The 20538-nt window shown below is 41.5% G+C and overlaps 1 protein-coding gene across 6 annotated transcripts in view; it reads right to left on the bottom strand.

Moving 5' to 3' along the window:
• Gpd2 (glycerol-3-phosphate dehydrogenase 2) overlaps window positions 1-20538 on the bottom strand; it is a 152086-nt gene that overhangs the window by 72171 nt on the left and 59377 nt on the right. For all 6 annotated transcript variants that reach the window (XM_015986392.3, XM_006992807.4, XM_076569499.1 and 3 more), the window contains exons 4-6: window positions 4116-4240; window positions 2691-2788; window positions 1524-1687 (exon numbers count right to left, since the gene is read on the bottom strand). In XM_015986392.3, the coding sequence (XP_015841878.1) occupies window positions 1524-1687; window positions 2691-2788; window positions 4116-4240 (387 nt within the window). The remainder of the gene's footprint in view (window positions 1-1523; window positions 1688-2690; window positions 2789-4115; window positions 4241-20538) is intronic.

Here is a 20538-nt window from a genome sequence, read left to right as displayed (position 1 = left end):
AGTGCCCACCCCCCTGTGGTGTCTCAGATGCTGAAAAAGCCCTACAAACTGCTAATTTTCCAGCTTTTAATGTTTGTCGAAGACCCTTAACATTTTTCTAATATTGTTGCTCCTAGGACATTTTCTTAAGTTTGGTCCCTATTGCCCCCTCTGCACATACACATTCTGCATTTATATATAAAAGCCTGTCAGGCAGCTGAATTGATTCAGAAAGGTAACATTGGAACAAAGTAAAAGCTGGGGGAGGGAGAAGAAAAGGAAAGATGGCCTTAAAGGCAGATACAGTATCACTTAATATAATATAAAATATTGCATCAAATATTCTAAAACAACACAAAAAAAAATCCTTTGTGCTAGGAATTCATGTATGTAACACCAAATATAAAGACCACGTAATAGGAGAGGATTATTGAGATTCAAAGCCTAAATGTCTTTGTGTCATAAAATTGCTAAGCCTTTTCCACAAGTACCTTCACCTGTGTCCAGCTGTTTCTTATAAGGGAATATTCTTACAGTATTTTCTAGTCCTATGCACACGCTTTAACATGACTGGTGAAGATCATAAATGGTTTTGATTGTACTGTTTTGTATTGTTGCTGTTGACTGTGGCCTATCTGGAAATATATTGTTCACTTTCCTTGAACAAAAATGTGCAAATTATATGTACAAATTATGTTCATATAATTACATGCAAATTATATACACAACAGAATTCACATTGAACACAGAGCAAATGGACATTAGGTAAAAGTAAAAGGGGAAAAAAATCTACCAGCAAGCAAATAAGTAATAAAACACTAAAGTTTGGGTTCACAGATGCACTGTTCATCTACCCTCAACACATAAATTATACGGTCAAGAATGACGTGTCCTATGCAAAACAAAAACATGTCAATTTCAGCCCAGAGGGCATTTTTCTCTAGGTTTATAACCCCTTGAAAATAGAGGTTTCATCGAGAAAATCTAACAGATCCTCGGCTGCTTTCAACATCATAATATATTCATAAGGCAAGTATTCACTGCCAAACATATAACAAATTGAGTGGCATGAGGGCAGGGGAAATTCACAGCTATGAGAAATGGACCAAGCCAACCATGCAGCACAGGTAGAAGTGAGAGGGGAAACAGAACAGAACACAAACAGCCAGGTGCCGAGACTCACATCTATAATCCCAGCACCGGAGAGGCTGAGGCAGGAGAACTGCCTCAAATGTAAAGCTAGACTAGTCTATACAGTGAGTTCCAGGTCAGCCTGGAATTATTTTAAATAATTAAATTATTTTAATTAATTAAACAAAACAAAGATTTTTAGAAGCAAAGCACCATGGGTAGTTTTTCAGCCAGTACTAAAAAAAAAAAAAAAATGGTGGTGTGGATACATTTGTTTGCTGCATAAGATTAACATTAAAAGTAAGAATGCAAACCTCTTTCATCACTACGGTATACTGTAAGGGTCAGGGCACTCGCAGGGGTCATAACGGGACAGAAAAATATCTCGTACAAAGAAAAGACGTATCACATACCATCATAGTAGACAATGGCTCCTACCAGCTTGTCCTTCTGGAGCATCGGGAAATGCTCGAGGGCTCTGGATTTGCTGAGGACGTAACTGCTCTTCAGGCAATTACTTCCTGCAACCAGATCATACATCTTGATTCCCACCCAGTAATAAGGTAACTGCCACCACCTACAGCATAAGCAGGGAGAGAGGGCTTTTTTTAGAAACACAGTATAACATTATAGAATGTCACCTTACATTACAAGGAAAGCCATTCAGGAAAAGCAAAGTCATGCCTACAAGTAGTGGGCTGGAAAAAAGAACCTGCGTAGCTGCTTCTCACACTAGCTCAGCCGCCATGCAGAAGACAGCCAATGAGAGTTTATGATCCCCTCCATGGCTGGTCCCTGCTGCATCTTAGAATTCTTCAGGATGCATTCAAAACAAATCCTTGTGCCTGGGCCTCACAGGTCTAGAGATAGATTCAACCAACATAGGGTTGGAGGCCTTGGTAAATGTAAACAACACTCAGGCTGAAGAAGCCCTCAGCAATCTGTAACTAAATATGGCCTAAATGACCAAATCTGTTTCAAGCCCTACACCACCCGTGTGTCTAAAAGAATTACATAATCCACCTTTTTGTGTTACTGGGCCTGTCTGCCACTTCGGGCAACTTCACACACAGTTCTAACATTAGGGAAATGAGTTTGAGCGTGTATAATCACACCTCCCAGATGAATTTCATCTATGAAAACTTCGACAGTAAAAATAACCCAATATAGTGAGCTGGGCTTTGAGTTTGTACACAGTAGCTTCAGATTTTGCATCAGAGTAATTTGGGAGAAGGGGGTCTACATCTTACGCTGCACATATAACCTCATTCGAATGCCTTAAAGACAGCTGTTCACCTACGTTCTCTGAAAAGCTGGAATAAGATTCTATTAATTATAAACAGAGAACTCAACCTCCTTTGCCTTCAAAATCTGGCCCTTAGACATATGTCCACAGAGACTATTTAAGAAATCCTTTCTTTTTCAATACACCCAAGAAAGTATTTGGAATGGATTAAAGATCAGGACCAATTAAAACCACATTAAGAAATAGACAGGAAAGAACTGTTTGCACGAGAGCCCATGTTGTTCTGCTACCCGAGACAAGCACACAGCCTATACAGGTGATAGCAAAGGCTTACTTGTAAACTGGGAGCATTATAGGCAAGGGGTGTGATAAATGGGGAGCGATTTCCAGTAAGTTGGCACGTTCGTGAAGGGCTTCTTTCACCATCCTATACTGAAAATCAAAACAGAGAAAATTAGTTTGGCAGTAACAGATCATAATATTTTCAAATGGCAAATAGACACCCTGCCAACTGATTGATATACAGAAACCTTCCACCTCTGAGCGAGGAGAGCTCCCTCCTAATCAAATCTCTAATAATACATCATGCTGTCAACCTCAAAGATTTTTTAGAAACCTTAACTGTATTTGCATAGGAGAAAAACATGCTGTCAGAGTTCCCAGGTGTAAGATATTTTCCTGACTTGAGTTACAAGATTATTGTAACCATTTATCTTGCTTTCTCTGGATTGTCCCCTTTCTCTGTTCCCCAGAATATCTTCTCCAGGTGAGAGATAACAGATTGCTCCAATTCATGGAAAGTTCTCTTGCCTTCCTTCCCTAAACCCAGCAAAGATGATATGCAGCCCTGGACAGCTATTTTACAGATGGTAAAGTCTTTTGTCTTCACTCCGGTGGCCTTCATTATGCCTGCCTAAAGAGCTAGCATTATGATTATAATACGAATTTTACACATGACAATAAGGCGGTAGATATTGACAAAATAAGCCAGAACACATCTGAAATAAGTCGATCATGAGTCCCGTGCTGTTTTCTCGGCATCCGTCACAGACGCTGAAGAGAGACATAAGAAAAGGGGACAGATTCAAAGCTGACTTGTCAAGGCGAGAAAAGGGGCCAGCCTCAAACCTTGACAATGGCAAGTCCTCGCTGCTCTGTTTTCCTTGTATGAAAAGCAGATATGGAGGGAAGCTGATTTTTTTTTTCACCCCTCTGGGAAATGTCACTTTCCACAGTGCCTTGGCAGTTTTCAAATGACGGCAGACTGGACACAATAACGTGTGACACACGGAAAGCGTGACTCAGAACATTTTTCCCCCTGAAGAATATGTCAGTGGCAACATGAGCACATGATTGCAGATGCAGTTAAGAGATCAATTTGGCACTCCGTCTGCATTACAGCACAGCGCCCCTGAAACTGCTCCCAAGGAGCAGTTTGGTGGCCATTGGCAAAAACCCAATCACAACTGTTAAAAGACAACACATCTAAAAGCGATTCTGTAAGTCTGCTACTTTGACATGCTTGTACAGAAAAAGCCCCTGATTACCCGTAAACAGAATACTCTACAGCACGAACTGGCACACCTCTCCTAAAAGATACTCCAGCAGCATACACTAAACAGGTATTTTGAACAGGAAGAAATGTTTAAAGCCATAAAAAAAAAAAAAAAAAAGAAAACAAGAAAGAAAAACGCCTGATTTAATTGGGTAGAAAAAGCATAGTGGCAATTTTTGTTTAACAACCGGCATACACAATTACCTGCTCAACATCCAAGTTCATGATAGCCTTCTGGAGATATCGCACGCCACCATGGATCAATTTAGTGCTTCTGCTGCTGGTCCCCGATGCAAAGTCATCTCTCTCTATAAGGGCTGTTTTTAGTCCTGTGTAACCAGAAAACCAAATTAACTTCTTAAATTACACAATTTGTATGTAATTCATTAAAGGCACTTCTCCAGGGTAGAGACAATCACTGGAAAAATTAGTCTGAACATGGATAAATTTGTATTCAAAGTGCAGTACACTGTCTATATTATAATGAAGAGATTTTAGGCTCTTCCTGAGGGAAAAGTCAAGCCAGAACTAGAAGCATATTAAACTGTGAATGAATCACACCTAGAAAACATTACAGTACAATTTCATGGCAGTGAGACTCTCTGGTGTATTTAGGGGATCAAAAGGGGGTCTGGCACCATCTTTTCCCACATGGCATTCAATAGGGGTTGTCACACAGCCCTCAGCATGCATGCCTGTCCCTCCCTATTGAGTGCAAACTGCTCCATCCCTGTACTCTGTGCTACTGTAATGCAGTCACCAACAAAATGAACCCAGCACCCCTCTGTGTGCTGGCTCCTACTTGCTAATGTGCCTGACCTAGTAATAGAGTGGGTATGGTGAGGAGGCGGTGATCTAGTGGATGTGGAATAGGGGGCACGGGCAGGTGGGAATTTCCACATGGTAGAACAAGAGAATACAAGCTGGGGAAGTGGTTCCCTGGGCCAAGGGCTCGCCAAACAAGTATGCAAGCAAGCACATGAGTACCTGAGTTCATTCACCAGAACACACAAAAAGACGAAAAGGTGGTACTTATCTGTAATCCTAGCACGCTCAGAGCGACAGAAGAATCCCTAGAAACTCACGAGCCAGATAGCCTGGTGTATGCAGTGGTAAGCAACAAGAGAGACCCTACCTCAAACAAGATTGTCCCCTGACTCCGCACACATGAACACCAAGATTTAGAAACCAAAGAACTTCCACTTGAGTTTACACTGTAATTTAAAACATTTGCTTATGATATACTATTTCAGGATTAAAAAGAAATACAAACTAGGACCAATGAACCAGTGTCGAGTATCCGTGGAAAAAGGAAACACTCTTGGGGCTGGAAGGATGGCTCAGCAGTTAGAAGCTCTTGCTGCTTTTGCAGAAGACTTAAATTCAGTTCCAGAACCCAAATCAGGTGGCTCACAACTGCCTGTAACTTCAGCTCCTTGGAATATAATGTCCTCTTCTGGCCTCTGCAGGAACCTGCACTCACATGCCTAGATGTACACACACACACACACACACACACACACACACAATTTTTAAAAGATAATGTTCTTGCTAGGATGAGGCTGAACAAAGATAGGTACATTCTAGAAGTCATTCCATCCCCTTTATCTGAAGAGTACTACAGATCTCTTAGAGAGGGAAACCTACTTCTGATTTCTTTTCTTGCAGAGACACCCCTGCCTTTTCAAACTACAGATGACAAGCAATGCTACAAATTATTATCATATACTAGGTGAGTTCTTAAAATTCACAAGACCTGTGGTATGCATCCATGGGCACCATTGGGAATGCCTGAGGGCTGGTTACTCCCTTAGGCAATGGGTAACGAATGCCATGGAAACCGATACAATGATTGGATTTACAATTACAATTACAAGCAGAAGCAATTGGACCCCCAATACTAGGACAGGAGAAAGAGCATGTATCCAGTTCTGAGCCATTTAGTATCAAAGGGTTGCTTTTATAACTTTTAACAGTTTAAAAATTTGAACAGAAATGCCATCATAAGACCAGAACAATTCCCTTGACTTAAAAGGACAAAATATTTAGAAACAGTGAAGATTGAAAAGTAGGGATCTTTAGCTGAGCTGTGGTGGCACATCCCTTTAATCCCAGCACTCGGGAGGCAGAGGCAGGCAGCCTATTCTACAGAGCTAGTTCTAAGACCGCCACGGCTACACAAAGAAATCCTTTTTCAAAAAACCAAAAAAGAGTAAAAAATACATTCAAGATCAATGTCCTACCTAGTAAAAACAACAGAAATAATAAGTACTATGGACTCACATCACTGGTTTTAGGCATATATGTCAGAAAAAGTGCTGCAATACTCTGAATTATTAAAACATTACTCAATTTATTCTGGGTATGCTACAGTCGGAGAGGAATACCAAGATAGCGCATATTTTAAAAAGGATTGAGAGTCCACGGACAGACACCGGATATGAGCGGGGCACGACCAGTTGTCAAGTGGCTCTGCCCAGGCAAATAAACGAAGAACCACAGAGGCTCACTAGGGCCTCCTTCAGAGCCGAGGACACTCTCATCTTACTGCAGCTTAGAACCTGAATTCAGGGCATGAACCCAGAACTGCATCTCCTCAAAAATCCCATTCGCCAGCCTCTTCTGCACTTTCTCTACCACCTTCACTTAGTAAGTCCGACAGAGTTCTTTTGGTATTCTAAATTAGTCCATTTTTCTCTCCAGTTGAAGATCAGACGAGGGAGTTGACTTTCAGATGGTATTTAGGAGCCACATTATTTAAAATAGGCCTCTCTTTAAACCCTAGCATCACAGTTATTACATCAAGATGCCTGTACCAGGAAAGTGAGCCTGAGAGGACAAGATGAAGATATCCAACCTCTGCTTCCTACTCGAGCAGCCTAAAATGCCCTCCAGGCCGTGGTCTCAGACCTGCCAGACAGTCCTCACTTGAGTGAGGCCTGTGTGCAGTGCCCCTCTGCTGAGCAGAAGAACGTAGCGTCCTGGAAGGAATGTCACTTCCAATACTCAATAAGTCCACCCCCTCCTCCTCACCCCACCACACATTGCAAGCCCTTGCTCTAGTAAAGCAAGTTGTCATGCAGTACAGGTAAAGAACCACGAGGCCCCAGACGACAGGTCATGAGGAGTCCAGGCCTCAGTCCAACAGCTGGGGAAACTGGACCCTGCTAGCAGCACATGAGTGATTTCACAAAGAAACACTGCCAGTGGACACTCCGAGCCACAGACTCATCAGAGGTTCACTATGAGTCCTGACCTTCCCAAAAGACATGATACGGGTATTTCTGTTTAAGTCACTAAAATCTGTGAAGGGATTTACTAGTAACAAAAATTCCTATATGAGGAATAGTGATGTCCATTTAAGGTTTGTTTTTTCTTCATATTTTAGTGTGTGTGTGTGTGTGTGTGTGTGTGTGTGTGTGTGTGTGTGTGTTCCTAAGTGTATGTATAGGCACCACCTGTGTGCAGTACCACAAGAGGTCAGAAGAGATATCTGATCCCCTGGAGTTATGGATGGTTTTGAGCTACCATGTGGGTGCCAGTAACCAAACCCGAGCAGTAAACATTTAACTGCTGAGCCATCTCTCTGGCACCCCAATTTAGTTTTTAATCACTTCTGGGGAAGGAGCCTTCAGCAAAGTCTGAGTTCACAGAGCCTTGCTCAAGATGGGCAAGTGAGAGTGGGGATCTATTGTAGGCAGAGGCCAGCTTAAAGATGCAAGCTGAGGGCTGCAGAGACGGCTCAGTGGTTAAGAGCACTGGCTGCTCTTCCAGAAGTCCAGAGTTTAATTCCCAGCAACCACATGGTGGCCCACAACCATCTGTAATGAGATCTGGTGCCCACTTTTGGCCTGCAGGGATACATTCAAGCAGAACACTGAATACATAATTAATAAATAAATAAATAAATAAATAAATAAATAAATAAATAAATAAATAAATAAATCTTTAAAAAAATATGCAAGCTGAACCTACTACTATCACCTGTAATTCCAGCCCCAGGACGTTGAGGCTGGAGAATTAGGAGTTCCACGTTGGCCTGAGATGTAGAGTGAAACCACGGAAGAGGAGAGGGGAAGATGAGAAGGATGGAGGGCGGGCGAGCGACTGGCAAACGTTTGAAAGTGCCTAGCCTTGTCACTGCAGCTTGTCACTGGGGGCTGGAGACAGGGCATGGGAGAATCTCGTGAGAGGAGGCAACAACACACTGAGGCATTTCAATCCTGTCCTGAAGGCCACTGCTGGCCATAACAGCAATTACTGGATATCCTCAAAAGGAAAATACCTCTGAGAAGACCTCTGCAAGTCCAAGGCCAGTTTTAGTTACCATGCTTCATTAAAGTAGTATGCATCAGGGCCTGCACACACTATACTCTATTCAGTTCTTGGGGTCCATTTCCAGGAACCAGAGCTTGCTTGGAATTTTTTAAGGCAAATTTTAATTTTTTTTTTTCTTCACAAGATCTCAGAGATTGTTTGGAAAAGTCCTATTATGTTTCCTGTCAAGGGAACCACTGAAGTGTTTAAGCTGAGACATCTGATTGATTAAGGTTCTAGAAAGATTTTATTGGGTGAGGGGGTAGGGATGGGGCTGGAGAGTTGCCAAGAGCAGACCTGAGACTCACAGTGTAGCCAAGGCGATCAGGAATCCTACCTCACTCAGGAGGCACCTCTAGCGAGAGTGTGCGTCTCAGGGACCCTGCTGTCAGGATAGACTTTTCTTTCCCACACTGACTCTGTGAGCTGCTTGAGCAGGTATTCCAGGATACTTAATGTCCCGCTCCTTGTGCTTGCTCTTTCCTGCAGTGGGTATCGTAGAAGCTATTCATGTGTATTTATGCGAGAAACCACAGTGAGTAACAGCAAAATTTAAAACAAGCCTCTCAGTCACACCAGGCCCTCCTCTGCTGTTGCTGTCTTAATATCTTCTGTCAAATCACCAAGCCATGCACCAGGATTTCTGAAGAGAAATGAGATTACTTTTCTCAAAGCAAACAACAAATGTAGTCTCCAAAATGACTGCCAAATTAGTATATTAAATCACCATGTAACCTAAAAGTTGCTTAAAATATGAGACAGACAGACAGACAGACAGACAGCTTGAAAACAAGAACCTTGACATCGTCAACTACTCGAGTGTGTCAAGTGTTCCAAATCTCTCCATTTTGCTGGATGAGAATAAAGGGAGAAAGTACCACAGAGTCAAAGCATGACCAGACATCCCAACTGATTCTACAATTACATTTTTTGATGACTTAACTAAAATTGTGAGTGAGGCTTTATATGTTGGGGGTGGGGCAGCATTGGTTTGGGGGTATAAGACCTCACTATGCAGCTCAGGCTCCCGTCTCTCACTGTGCAGCCCACTGCGTAGCTGGCTGGAAACACTTCCTGCACCAGCCTCCCCAGGGCTGGGATTGCAAGTTTGCATCCCTGGACCCTGATTGTTTGTTTATTTTTTTGGTTTGTTTTCTTAGTCGAATGCTTCCCTCCTCAAAGACTGCTGGTTTTAAATGAGGAGCTTTGCATTCTAATTTAAGGATAAGGTAAGGAAGTAAGAGAGGGCCCTTTTTATCCTCCTAGAATAATAACTGAATGGTTTTTTGATGTGGCACTCAATCCTTGGGCCTTGCGTTCTTAGGCAAGACAGGTTTGAAGAGATCAAAAGCAATGCTTCCAATGAGCACTGAGGAGGCTGTGGAGGATGTTCTTCAGAGAAGACAGACAGATCTCCACACCCCAGGCCTGTAATTAAGTGAAAGATTTTTATTTTCAGATTTATTTCGTGTGTATGAGTGCTTTGCCTACATGCATGTATATGCATCACATGTGTGTCTGATCCCATGGAGGTCAGAAGACATGATCAGATTCCCAGGAAGTGGAGTTACAGATGGTTGGTAGCTGCTATGTGTGGGGTGCTAGGAATCAAATTCAGGTCCTCTTGAAGAACAGCCAGCGCTCTTAACCACTGAGCCTTCTCTCCAGCCACCCAGTTCAAGACGTTATGAGAAAGACTTTTGTTCCCGCCCTCCTTTCTTACCTTTCGCTAAGTTATTTATTTATGTATTTATTAATGGAAAACAATAAACCCTACCACTGTTGGGAAGAATCAAAATAATGCCAAATGCTACCATCAGTTTATCTGAGCGTCTTATTAATTTTAGGGGTTCCTACAGGAATTTCACGACAGTGATGGAGTAATAACACACTGAGTGCAATCTCGGGCAGAAAGACGAGTTGTAGGGAACTCTACTTCCACTCATCTTCACCCCACGCATTAGCACACTGAGACCACCCTTCCAGGTGGGTGAGGGACAAGCACCTCTCTTCTGGCTCTCCTAGTCTAAGCAACACTGTCTAGCTACTTCCAACTAAACCAACTCATGGATCAAGACAGTTGGATGAATGCAGGGAAATAATTATAACCTAAAGAGAGAAATGATCCGACATTTAACTCTCACAACATGGAATAGAACAGAAGTATATTTTAATACCTTTTACTGATTATCTTATTATGCATGAAAACATGCTCAATATAATAAATGCAGAGATGCACAGAGAACAAAATAAAACTCTCCTGTAATTACACCACTCGGAGATAACCACAGTTGACATTTGGGTGTTTAAACAGTCACATTTTCTGTGCATGTATATAATCACGTATGTACAGTTTTGCAAAAATGGGATCATATTTAAAGTTTTTTCATTTAACACTGTTTATTGTAAACATTTTGTACATCAAATAAATATTGTATATAATTTCATTTTTAAAGCATTTTAAAGTATTACATTAATCGTTTACTATGACTTATTTATTCAGCTTCTTGTTTTTGAACATCTGGCTTATTTTCTTTTTTTACTCTTTCAGACTGTACTGCACAATTGTATTTTCCTTTAAACTCCCTTTATCTGTAATTATTCCAATAGGATAAAGTTTCAGAAACATGACTGCTTGGGTTTGCTGAATGGAAAGCAGGAGGCATCGCTGAGATAATCAGAGGCACCAAGACAAGAATACAAGTCCCAAAGCTAAGAGCCTTCATGTCTTAGGGCTATAAGCACAGGCACCAAATCTGGATGCCGCATGGAAAGAGGTGAGACGCTCTTGAGAAAACTTTGGGCACTTGTTTGGTTTTGTTGTTGTTGTTGTTTAAGATTTATTTATTATGTATGCAGTGTTCTGCCTGCATGCCAGAAGAGGGCACCAGATCTCATTGCAGATAGTTGTGAGCCACCATGTGATTGCTGGGAATTGAACTCAGGACCTTTGGAAGAACAGCCAGTGTTCTTAACCACTGAGCCATCTCTCCAACCACTTGTTTGGATTTCTTAGAACCACTGTGGTTGCTAAAAGGCTGCCCCAGAGGCCGGATGCTCATATGAAAGACCCCTTCCTCTAGGATGATACCTCTGAGAAGTTGGCAGCAACCCTGGCAAGCCAAGGTCAGGGTCCAGCGCTCCGCCTAGCATTTTTCGACAGTGAATGTTAGCTTTGTACAGATGTATAAAATATGAGATATTGGTTATTCTAATTCATCTGGCTATACTCATATTAGGAAATGGATAAATACATAACTAATATATAACTGTTAACTTTGAGTATATCATTAACATATTTTGTGTTATTTAAATAGACAATTGATTGTAAAGTCACAAAATTGTGTTTATAACATAATATAGTTTCCAGAAATAAGAGAGGTGCTACTACAGTTCCTTCTTTTCACCTTATTGTTATAAAAAGGGCCAGTGTTAAATGGGAGGAGGGGTATCAATCAGTGTAAGACAAAATGATAAAAATAATACAATAGTCAATGGAAAATGAGGTTCATTATTTAAAATGTTTTCTTTGTGTTACCATAATCTTGCTATGCTTGAGTCTATAGCCTGTATTCATTTGTGATTAATAGATAGATAGATAGATAGATAGATAGATAGATAGATAGATAGAGATAGATAGATAGATGATAGGCAGACGGACAGACAGATAGATGCAATTAAGTTATTCTTTCATTATATTCTTTTCTAGCTCATAACACATCTTGGCTATTTTCTTGTATTACTTACAGGTCTATCTGATTTTCTATAACTGGCTAAAATACCCATTTATGAAGCCATTCCCCAACATCTTGCTTTCATAAATGCTGTTATAAATCCAATTCTGAGGTCCAGAGAAGTATGTCAAGACGTGAACGTACTAACTATAGAAGCCTGAGGACCCAAGTTTGATCTCCAGAACCCACATAAAAAGCTGGACGTGATGACGTGAATTTAATCCCAGCACTCTTTCTGTGGCCACGTATCCACACACATGCACACACAGAGACACATACAGAGAGGTGAATACATCATATACACATGCATACGTTAGTTTTCAAATAACAAAAATTTAGTTAACACGGCTGCTGCACACCCATCTTTGAACAACTCCTGCTTTCTTCATTCAAACAAAACTATTTAAAAAGGCATGGTTGATTCAAAATTAAGATAAATACTCCAGGGAGCAGCAAGGAAGCAGAGTAGAGTGTTTCGGTCAAACACCTCTGTCTTGGTGGGCTCAGAGTCTGGGAAAATGTTCCTAAAGGATACAGCATATCACCATTCACTGTGTGCAAACAGGGAACTCAGATGAGCCCCTGAGAACTGAGACTGAAGAGGGTTCTACACTTTGTACAGGAAGTTACCAAGCTGCTCCTGACCACCATCTAGGACTGGGGACCTATCTGCTGGGTCACAGCCGGATGCAGGAAGATAAACAGAGCCCCAGCACACCACCAGAGCCAAAGCTTCGGCTGTCTCAGCAGATGGTCAAGATTAACACCAGGTGGAAGAGTCAGTGACAGGAAAAGTTCCGGAGGATCTTAAAGGCAGTAGCAACTAAATCTAGAAACAGAAGAGACGAGAAAACCAAGTATTTCCTGGTAGATTAGGGAAAAGAAGAATCATTCAGGAAAAAGAGAGTTAGTTCAATGGTGGCCCCACCACGTTCCAAAGGATAGTCCCATCCAGTGGGCACACAGCCATGATTAACTGAAATGGGTCACAAAACAAAACCAAAAGTTACCAGTCTGGGAGAAGAATAAACGGGTAAGGAGGAGGAAGGGTTGATAATGGTGGAGGTGAGCGGATGGGAGGAGACAATGATCATAATGCATTACATACATGTATTAAATTGTCAAAGAACTAAGTCCATTAACAATTCAAAGAAACAAAATCAATCTAAATGATAGCCAGAAGGGGGAAAGAGAAGCAAAATGAAAAGGCTAAATGGGACCAGAGCGATGGCTCAGCAGTTAAGAGCATTTATTGCTGTTCTAGAAGACCCAAGTTCAATTCCCAGCACCCACATGGCAACTAACAATCATCTGTAACTCTAGTTCCAGATGATCCAACACCCTCTTCTGATGTACCTCTACAGGCAAAATATCCACACACATAAAACAAAAAATAAAATTTTTAAAGAATAATTAAATACATACATAGGACTAGTTAAATACTGTTTATGAGTGTTAGACAAAACGAAACACTGAAAATGTCTGAAATTTAAACTGGACATGGTGGCGCACAGCTGTAATTCAGAACTCAGGAGGTAGAGGGCAGGAGTATCAGCAGTTCAAAATGACTCTCTGCTCCCTAGCTGGTTTGAAATCAGCCTGGGCTACATGAGTCCCTATCACAAACACATGAACTACTTCAAACAAACCCTGTTTGGCATAACAAGTGTTTTCCAAGTTTTCTATGGTTTTACTTGACTGTTTTTTGCTACAGATGAGAAGTCTTGTTGTTTTGTTGTGTTTGCAGCAGTGAAGGCTCAAACCCAGAACCTTCCACGTACTCGGCAAACGCTCCCCAGCACTGTGCTCACCCTCACATCTCCTTCTAAACCTCACTTTTGCCCCGCTCTTCTTCCCATCCCTTTGTCACAGAACTTTACGGTAGTTTTAAAAGAATTTAACGGTTGATAGGCCCTCGGCCATCTATAGCAATATTCTAGTAATCTAGGAGATGTCACAGGTTTGCTTACAAAGGAGGTTTGGCACCATTTTTCAAGTATCTCCTACCTGACTCTTGACAAAGGAAATCACTATAATAAAATTGTGTTAAAGGTCAGACATAGGGTCAGAAGCCTTTAATCCCAGCACTCGGGAGGCAGAAGCAGGTAAATCTCTGTGCATTCCAGAACAGTCTGGTCTACATAGTGAGTTCCATGACAGACAGGGCTATGTAGAGAGACCCTGTCTCAAACAAACAAACCAAAAAAAAACCAACAAAAAGTTAAATTTCCAAAATAATGACCAGAGACTGGCAACATTACACCCTTTCCAGTGTCTACCAATCAATGAACTTGCTTTCTGCAGTTTCGCCCCTTGAAATGCAGCTTCCCTCACTGGCCTAGTTTAATCTTCATTGCTGTAACAGAAAACTGACCAAAACCAACTTACAGGAGCACAGGGCTTATTTCATTTTATAGCTTACAGTCCTTCCTCAAAGCAAGCCAAGGCAGGAACTTGGAGCAGAAGCACAGGAGACACTGATGACTGGTTTCCTCAGCTGCCTTTCTTACACAACCTCAGCCAAGTGGTGCTCAACCTTCCTCATGCTGCGACCCTTTAAAACGGTGCCTCGTGTTGTGATGACCCCCAGGCATAGAATTATTTCATTGCAACTTCACAGCTGTAATTTTGCTACTGTTATGAGTCATAATCTGAAAATCTGATATGCAGGGTGATATCTGATATGTAACCCCCAAAGGGGTCACGACCCACATGTTGAGAATCACTGGCCTAGGCCTACCTGCCCTCCACAGACCTGCCCAGACCAGTCTGATGGAGCCAAATCCTCAGTTAAGGATCTCTTTTCTCAGGTGACTCCAGTTATGTCCAGCTGACAAAAAGCTAACTGGGCACCCCACCCTCAGGAACAGGGTGGCACAGTACTCAAGCACACAGGCCTAGAGGCCCTAGAATGAGCTATCTTCAAGGCTCTCCTTCTTTTGCCATTTTTTTCTACAGTGCATAAACCTTCGCTTATCGAAAAGGATGTTACTATTACCCTCCAATTATTCCTGAAAATCTGGACGTTCTGTGTAAAATTAAGACACTTACTGAAAGTCAGAGATAAATAAGCAATGAGACCAAAATTTGAACCCAATTCATCCAATATGCATAATCTGTGTCCTTACTGGGCTACACTGCCCAGACTTGAAAAAAGCAGGGTGAGATTCAAGAGTTGCCAGCCATACACCACTTCTAAACCAAAAGCACCTGTGCACTGTTTTTTGTTTTTAGGGTTTCTTTAAAGATTTAATATTTTATGTGTATGCCTTTGTGAGTTCATATGCATCACATGTGTGCAGAAGAAGCCCATGAACATGGACAGAGGGCATCAGATGCTTTGGAGCTACCATTCATTTGGGCACTGGGAACCGAACTCGGGTCCTCTGAAAGAGCAGTGAGTGTTATTAACTGCTGAGCCATCTCCCCAGCTTCCCAGCGCCTGGCATTTAGGTTTTTAAAAACCTGTCTCAGAACCTTGAAGTCCTGACGCTGCTGTCACCAGTCACACCCTCCCCACCCCCCCACCCCCGGCGCTCTAATATACATTTTCAAACAAGACAACTACATAAACACTTCGCTGGCCATAGAGTCCTTTTCTACAATTTGAACAAAAGCATAGAGTTAAGTTTTGTAAGTTAGATTTTAAACCAAAGATGTCCTGTGCTGTGGGATGTTCTGTATGTCCTGTGGGAGCCTGTTCTCGGGTTCCTCGTGGCTTTACCCAGCAGGTCCGCATAGAGGATGATTAGGACCACGGGCCTGAGTGCAGATGTCTGAGATGGTCTGCACTTGGCTGTGCTGGGGGATGGTCTGTATGTCAAGTTGTTCTGATTGGTCAATAAATAAAACCTGATTGGCCGTGGCTAGGCAGGAAGTATAGGCGGGACTAACAGAGAGGAGAAATAAAAGAACAGGAAGGCAGAAGGACTCACTGCCAGCTGCCACCCTGACAAGCAGCATGAAAAGATGTTGGTAAGCCACGAGGCAGGGTATAGATTTGTGGGAATGGGTTAATTTAAGCTACAAGAACAGTTAGCAAGAAGCCTGCCACAGCCATACAGTTTGAAGCAATATAAGTCTCTGTGTTTACTTGGTTGGGTCTGAGCGGCTGTGGGACTGGCGGGTGACAAAGATTTGTCCTGACTGTGGGCAAGGCAGGAAAACTGAAGCTACAGTCCTGGGTGGTCCCACATACACACACAGGTAAGTCCCATCAAAAGAAACAAAGAAGTGAACACTTCGACAGCCCTGAGGGAGAGACTGCAATAATCAGTCTCCTCCTTTCTGCTTCTTTGGGAGCAAAGTCTCCACCACGGGGCCTGGGGGATCGTACTTCAGCCCAGAAACTGGCTACAGATGGAGGGAACAGTGAAGCCATTACTTTCGATCATAGACCTGCAGGAGAACGTGAGCCAAACTGTGCGTGTTCTGTTCATGAAATAATATTCCCAAATGAAACAAATGAAAATTGATTCCTGAGAAAGTGCAGATGATGAGGATGTAAATAAATAAGCATTCTAAAGACCCCACAACTTCTCCTCCTCACAGCCTTTGCTTATCCATGACCGAAATTATATCTAGGCATAGGATTTTATCTAAAAGCTTGTGTAAACACTTCTATACAAGCCCTTTCACATCTAGTGGTTCCCCCAAAACTTTGATGCCCTGAAAAAAATCTAATTATTACTGGTAACTTTAAAAGATCACAGTAATTTATTTTTGTCAAATGTGACTAAAGATTAATGGATACAATCAGGAATAATTTGGTAAAAACATATCAAACACAGAGAAAGCAAAATTTGTTGTTAAGTGAAGCATCAAATATAATAAAAGAGCAAATTCCATGAATGAACAGCAACAATGCGCAATTCATTAACCAAAGGCCCGTGGTTATTTCACACTTCAGAGGGCCACTGATATAATCAGAAACCACAGTAAGAGGATAAACACAGACTGCCTTCAGCACCTCCTTATATGTTTTAATTATAAACACTATGCCCATCCCTTCTGTAAACCATAAACTTAGAAAAGACAGTCAGGCAAGTATTCTAAGGTGGTGATCAATATGTCACCAAGTATTAAATGTATATCATTTTCTTAGATCTCAGATGTTATTAACTGTAAGATTCTCATGGAAACTCTAATCATCATCCTCTCGGTCATTGTCATCACCATTATCACCATCACCATCATCAATATCACTACCCACAATTCCCTGATCACTACCAAATGCCCTCTTCACTGCTCAAAGGAAAAAAAAATGTATTAGTTCATATCTTACTGGTTCCTGTATGCTCAGAGCTTGTTCAGCACTTAACTCCTAACAGCACTGTTTTAAATAAAGAAAAAAATGAGGCTGGAGGTGCAGTGTAGTAGTTATGTACTTAGAAGGCCTGAGGTGCCAGGTTTAGTCTCCAGCACACACACACAAACACAAAAATAGCCAGACATGCTGTCACATGCCTGAAATCCAAGCATTTGGGTGGCTAAGTCAGGAGCATCTAATGTTTGAGGCCAGGCTGGGTGACCAAGTCAGCTCAGGTCTCACCAACAAGTATGTGGAAAGTGACTGAGAAAGATATCCATCATCAACATCTATCCTCTGTAGACATGAACACTCACAAAAAACCATACACAAATGTACATACAAACATACAACACACACACAAAAAAAATACACAAATGTACATGCATACATACAACACACACAAAAACCATACATAAATGTACATACAAACATATGTGGAAAGTGACTGAGAAAGATATCCATCATCAACATCTATCCTCTGTAGACATGAACACTCACAAAAAACCATACACAAATGTACATACAAACATACAACACACACACAAAAAAAATACACAAATGTACATGCATACATACAACACACACAAAAACCATACATAAATGTACATACAAACATACAACACACACAAAAACCATACACAAATGTACATACAAACATACAACACACAAAAACCATACACAAATGTACATACAAACATACAACACACAAAAAAAACCATACACAAATGTACATACATACATACAACACATACAAAAACCATACACAAATGTACATACAAACATAAAACATACACACAAAAAACATACCCAAATGAACATACAAACATACAACACACACAAAAAACATACACAAATGTACATATATACATACAACACACACAAAAAACATACACAAAGGTACATGCAAACATACACACAAAAACATACCCAAATGAACATATGTAAATACATACAACACACTCACAAAAAGAAGCTAACAAAAGTTCATTCACTTAGTAAAAATATGTAAAATAGCATTTTTCCATTGACAAGAATGAATACAGCATACATAAAAACTACTAACTACACTGTTCTTTAACTACTAAAGCACTAACTACTAAAGAGTAACTACAATTGATCTTTTTTTAAGCTGAAAGAGAGACACAAAAGAAAACAAGGGAGACACTTTTCAAAAGGAGAAAGAAGCCGCCATGGTGACTGCTTCATTCTGATTCCCTCGCGGTCCTCCAACCACCCTGGAGCTCCAGCTGCCCTACCTGCCACCCTGCCTTCTTCAGCTCCAGGTCTGTCTCTAAACAATTTCCTCTGCTTCTATAAAGCCTTTCTCATTGTCTCCATTTATTATTGATAGCTAGTCAATTTTCAGTTCGGGATTCTGTCTATTTTCTCAGCAATACTAGGTGTGCACACATACATTCATATGCTCTCCCTCTCCTCTTCTCTCCCCTTCTTCTTCTTCTTCTTCTTCTTCTTCTTCTTCTTCTTCTTCTTCTTCTTCTTCTTCTTCTTCTTCTTCTCTCTCTCTCTCTCTCTCTCCTCTCTCCCCCCCCCACTTCCCTCCTGCCTCTCCCTGATGGATAACAATCTCTATTTTCCAAATTTGACATGGAAGCTCCTCTTTCTCTATTACCTCCTCTATAAGGCGGAAGTATGTGTTTCTCTATCACCTTTTCTATAAGGCAGAAGTAGGTGTTTCCCTATTACCTTCTCTATATGGCAGTGATGTGTTTTCTCAGCACTGAAGTCCCTTCCTCCCACACATAAGTGGAACGTCCCACACTGCTTCTGTCTGTTCTAGATCAGTTCTAAGGGCAGGGTCCCTTTCTTCTCTTTTAGAATTTTTACCCGTTTCTGTCCCTGAGAAACAAACGTCAGCTTCTGTGCACACTAGGGCACACCTGTGACGGCCCTTTCCCCGGCTTTCCCCAGGACTCTGCTGCACTCTCTCTTCTTCTGTGACTTGCATATTAAACTTCAGTCCTGCCCTGAATTGCTCCTCCTGTCTTCCCAAAAGAAAAACAGGAAAAAGTCCTTCAACAGATGGCCTTCTCTCCTCAATCCCACTTCACCATGGCATTTGTCTCCATGTCTCTGGAGCATCTGTGGACGTCCCTGCGCCTTCCAAATTATCAACCCTTTCTTCATCTCCCGGATCTCAGGAAGCCTGCTCAGGGCACACCTTCTGCCTCTCAACTCTTTCCTCGTAATCTTCCTTGCTGGCCTCGTGCTCCAGGCTAAAGCCCCTGCCATCCCCACATGCACTGATTCCATGCGGTTCTGCCAGCAGATTCCTTCAGGCCAGGCCCTTCTCGGTAAGTAATATTTGCCTAGTAAACTGCTACATGTGCCAGGAACTTTTCAGCTCCTGATCACTCTCTGTTGATGAGAGAGTTTATACTTACAGACATATGTACCGGCATCTATAATGCCTCTGAACACAATGAAAGGTATATGTATTCTCTATAATGTGGTCTATACACAAAAGCTTGCTAAAGGCACTAACCATAGATCATCTTTGTATTCTCTTATAGTACCTTGTATACTACTACGCATGCACTAAATACCCCAAATACTTGCAAAACTGAAATTAAAAGAATGATTGTATGTTTTTGTATAAATCAAGAAAGTAACTGGCGATATGAGGGAAAATGACTGACTCCTACTAGAGAAAGGATTCTCTTTGGCACAGAAAATTGTCACCTAGAAGATATTAATCCTTTTTTTTTGTTTTTTGTTTTTTGTTTTTTGTTTTTCAAAAGAGGGTTTCTCTGTATAACAACCCTAGCTGTCCTGGAACTCACTTGGTAAACCAGGCTGGCCTGGAACTCTGAGATCCGCCTGCCTCTGCTTCCCGAGTGCTGGAATTAAAGGCGTGTACCACTACCACCTGGCGAAGATATTAATTCTTTTGAGTAGAGCAGTTCCAAACACAACCTGCCATAAGGATAGAAATATATCCCCTTTCCACTCTCCTGTTCAGGCTGGCCAGAAAGCTAAGCTCAAGCTGCCTCGTGATAACTGTAAACTGCTTTTCCCACCTACTTTAGCATGGTTGAGTATAATTGCCCTCAAATTATGCACTATGATTGGAGACATGAAATTTCATGAAAACTGGGGTCAATGTGGTAACAGAGCAGACTCTAGTGTGTCTATATTTTAAATTTATCATGATTCAGAATAAATAGAAAAATACTTAGTTTACAAGGTTTACATGAATGAATTTTCAGGATTATAGAGTTTTATTTTCAAATACCTCTGCTGGAGT

Source organism: Peromyscus maniculatus, chromosome 4 (assembly GCF_049852395.1).
Source record: "Peromyscus maniculatus bairdii isolate BWxNUB_F1_BW_parent chromosome 4, HU_Pman_BW_mat_3.1, whole genome shotgun sequence".
Taxonomy (NCBI): domain Eukaryota; kingdom Metazoa; phylum Chordata; class Mammalia; order Rodentia; family Cricetidae; genus Peromyscus; species Peromyscus maniculatus.
Note: the sequence above shows the minus strand (reverse complement) of the source record. Positions and strands in the feature narration are given on the sequence as shown.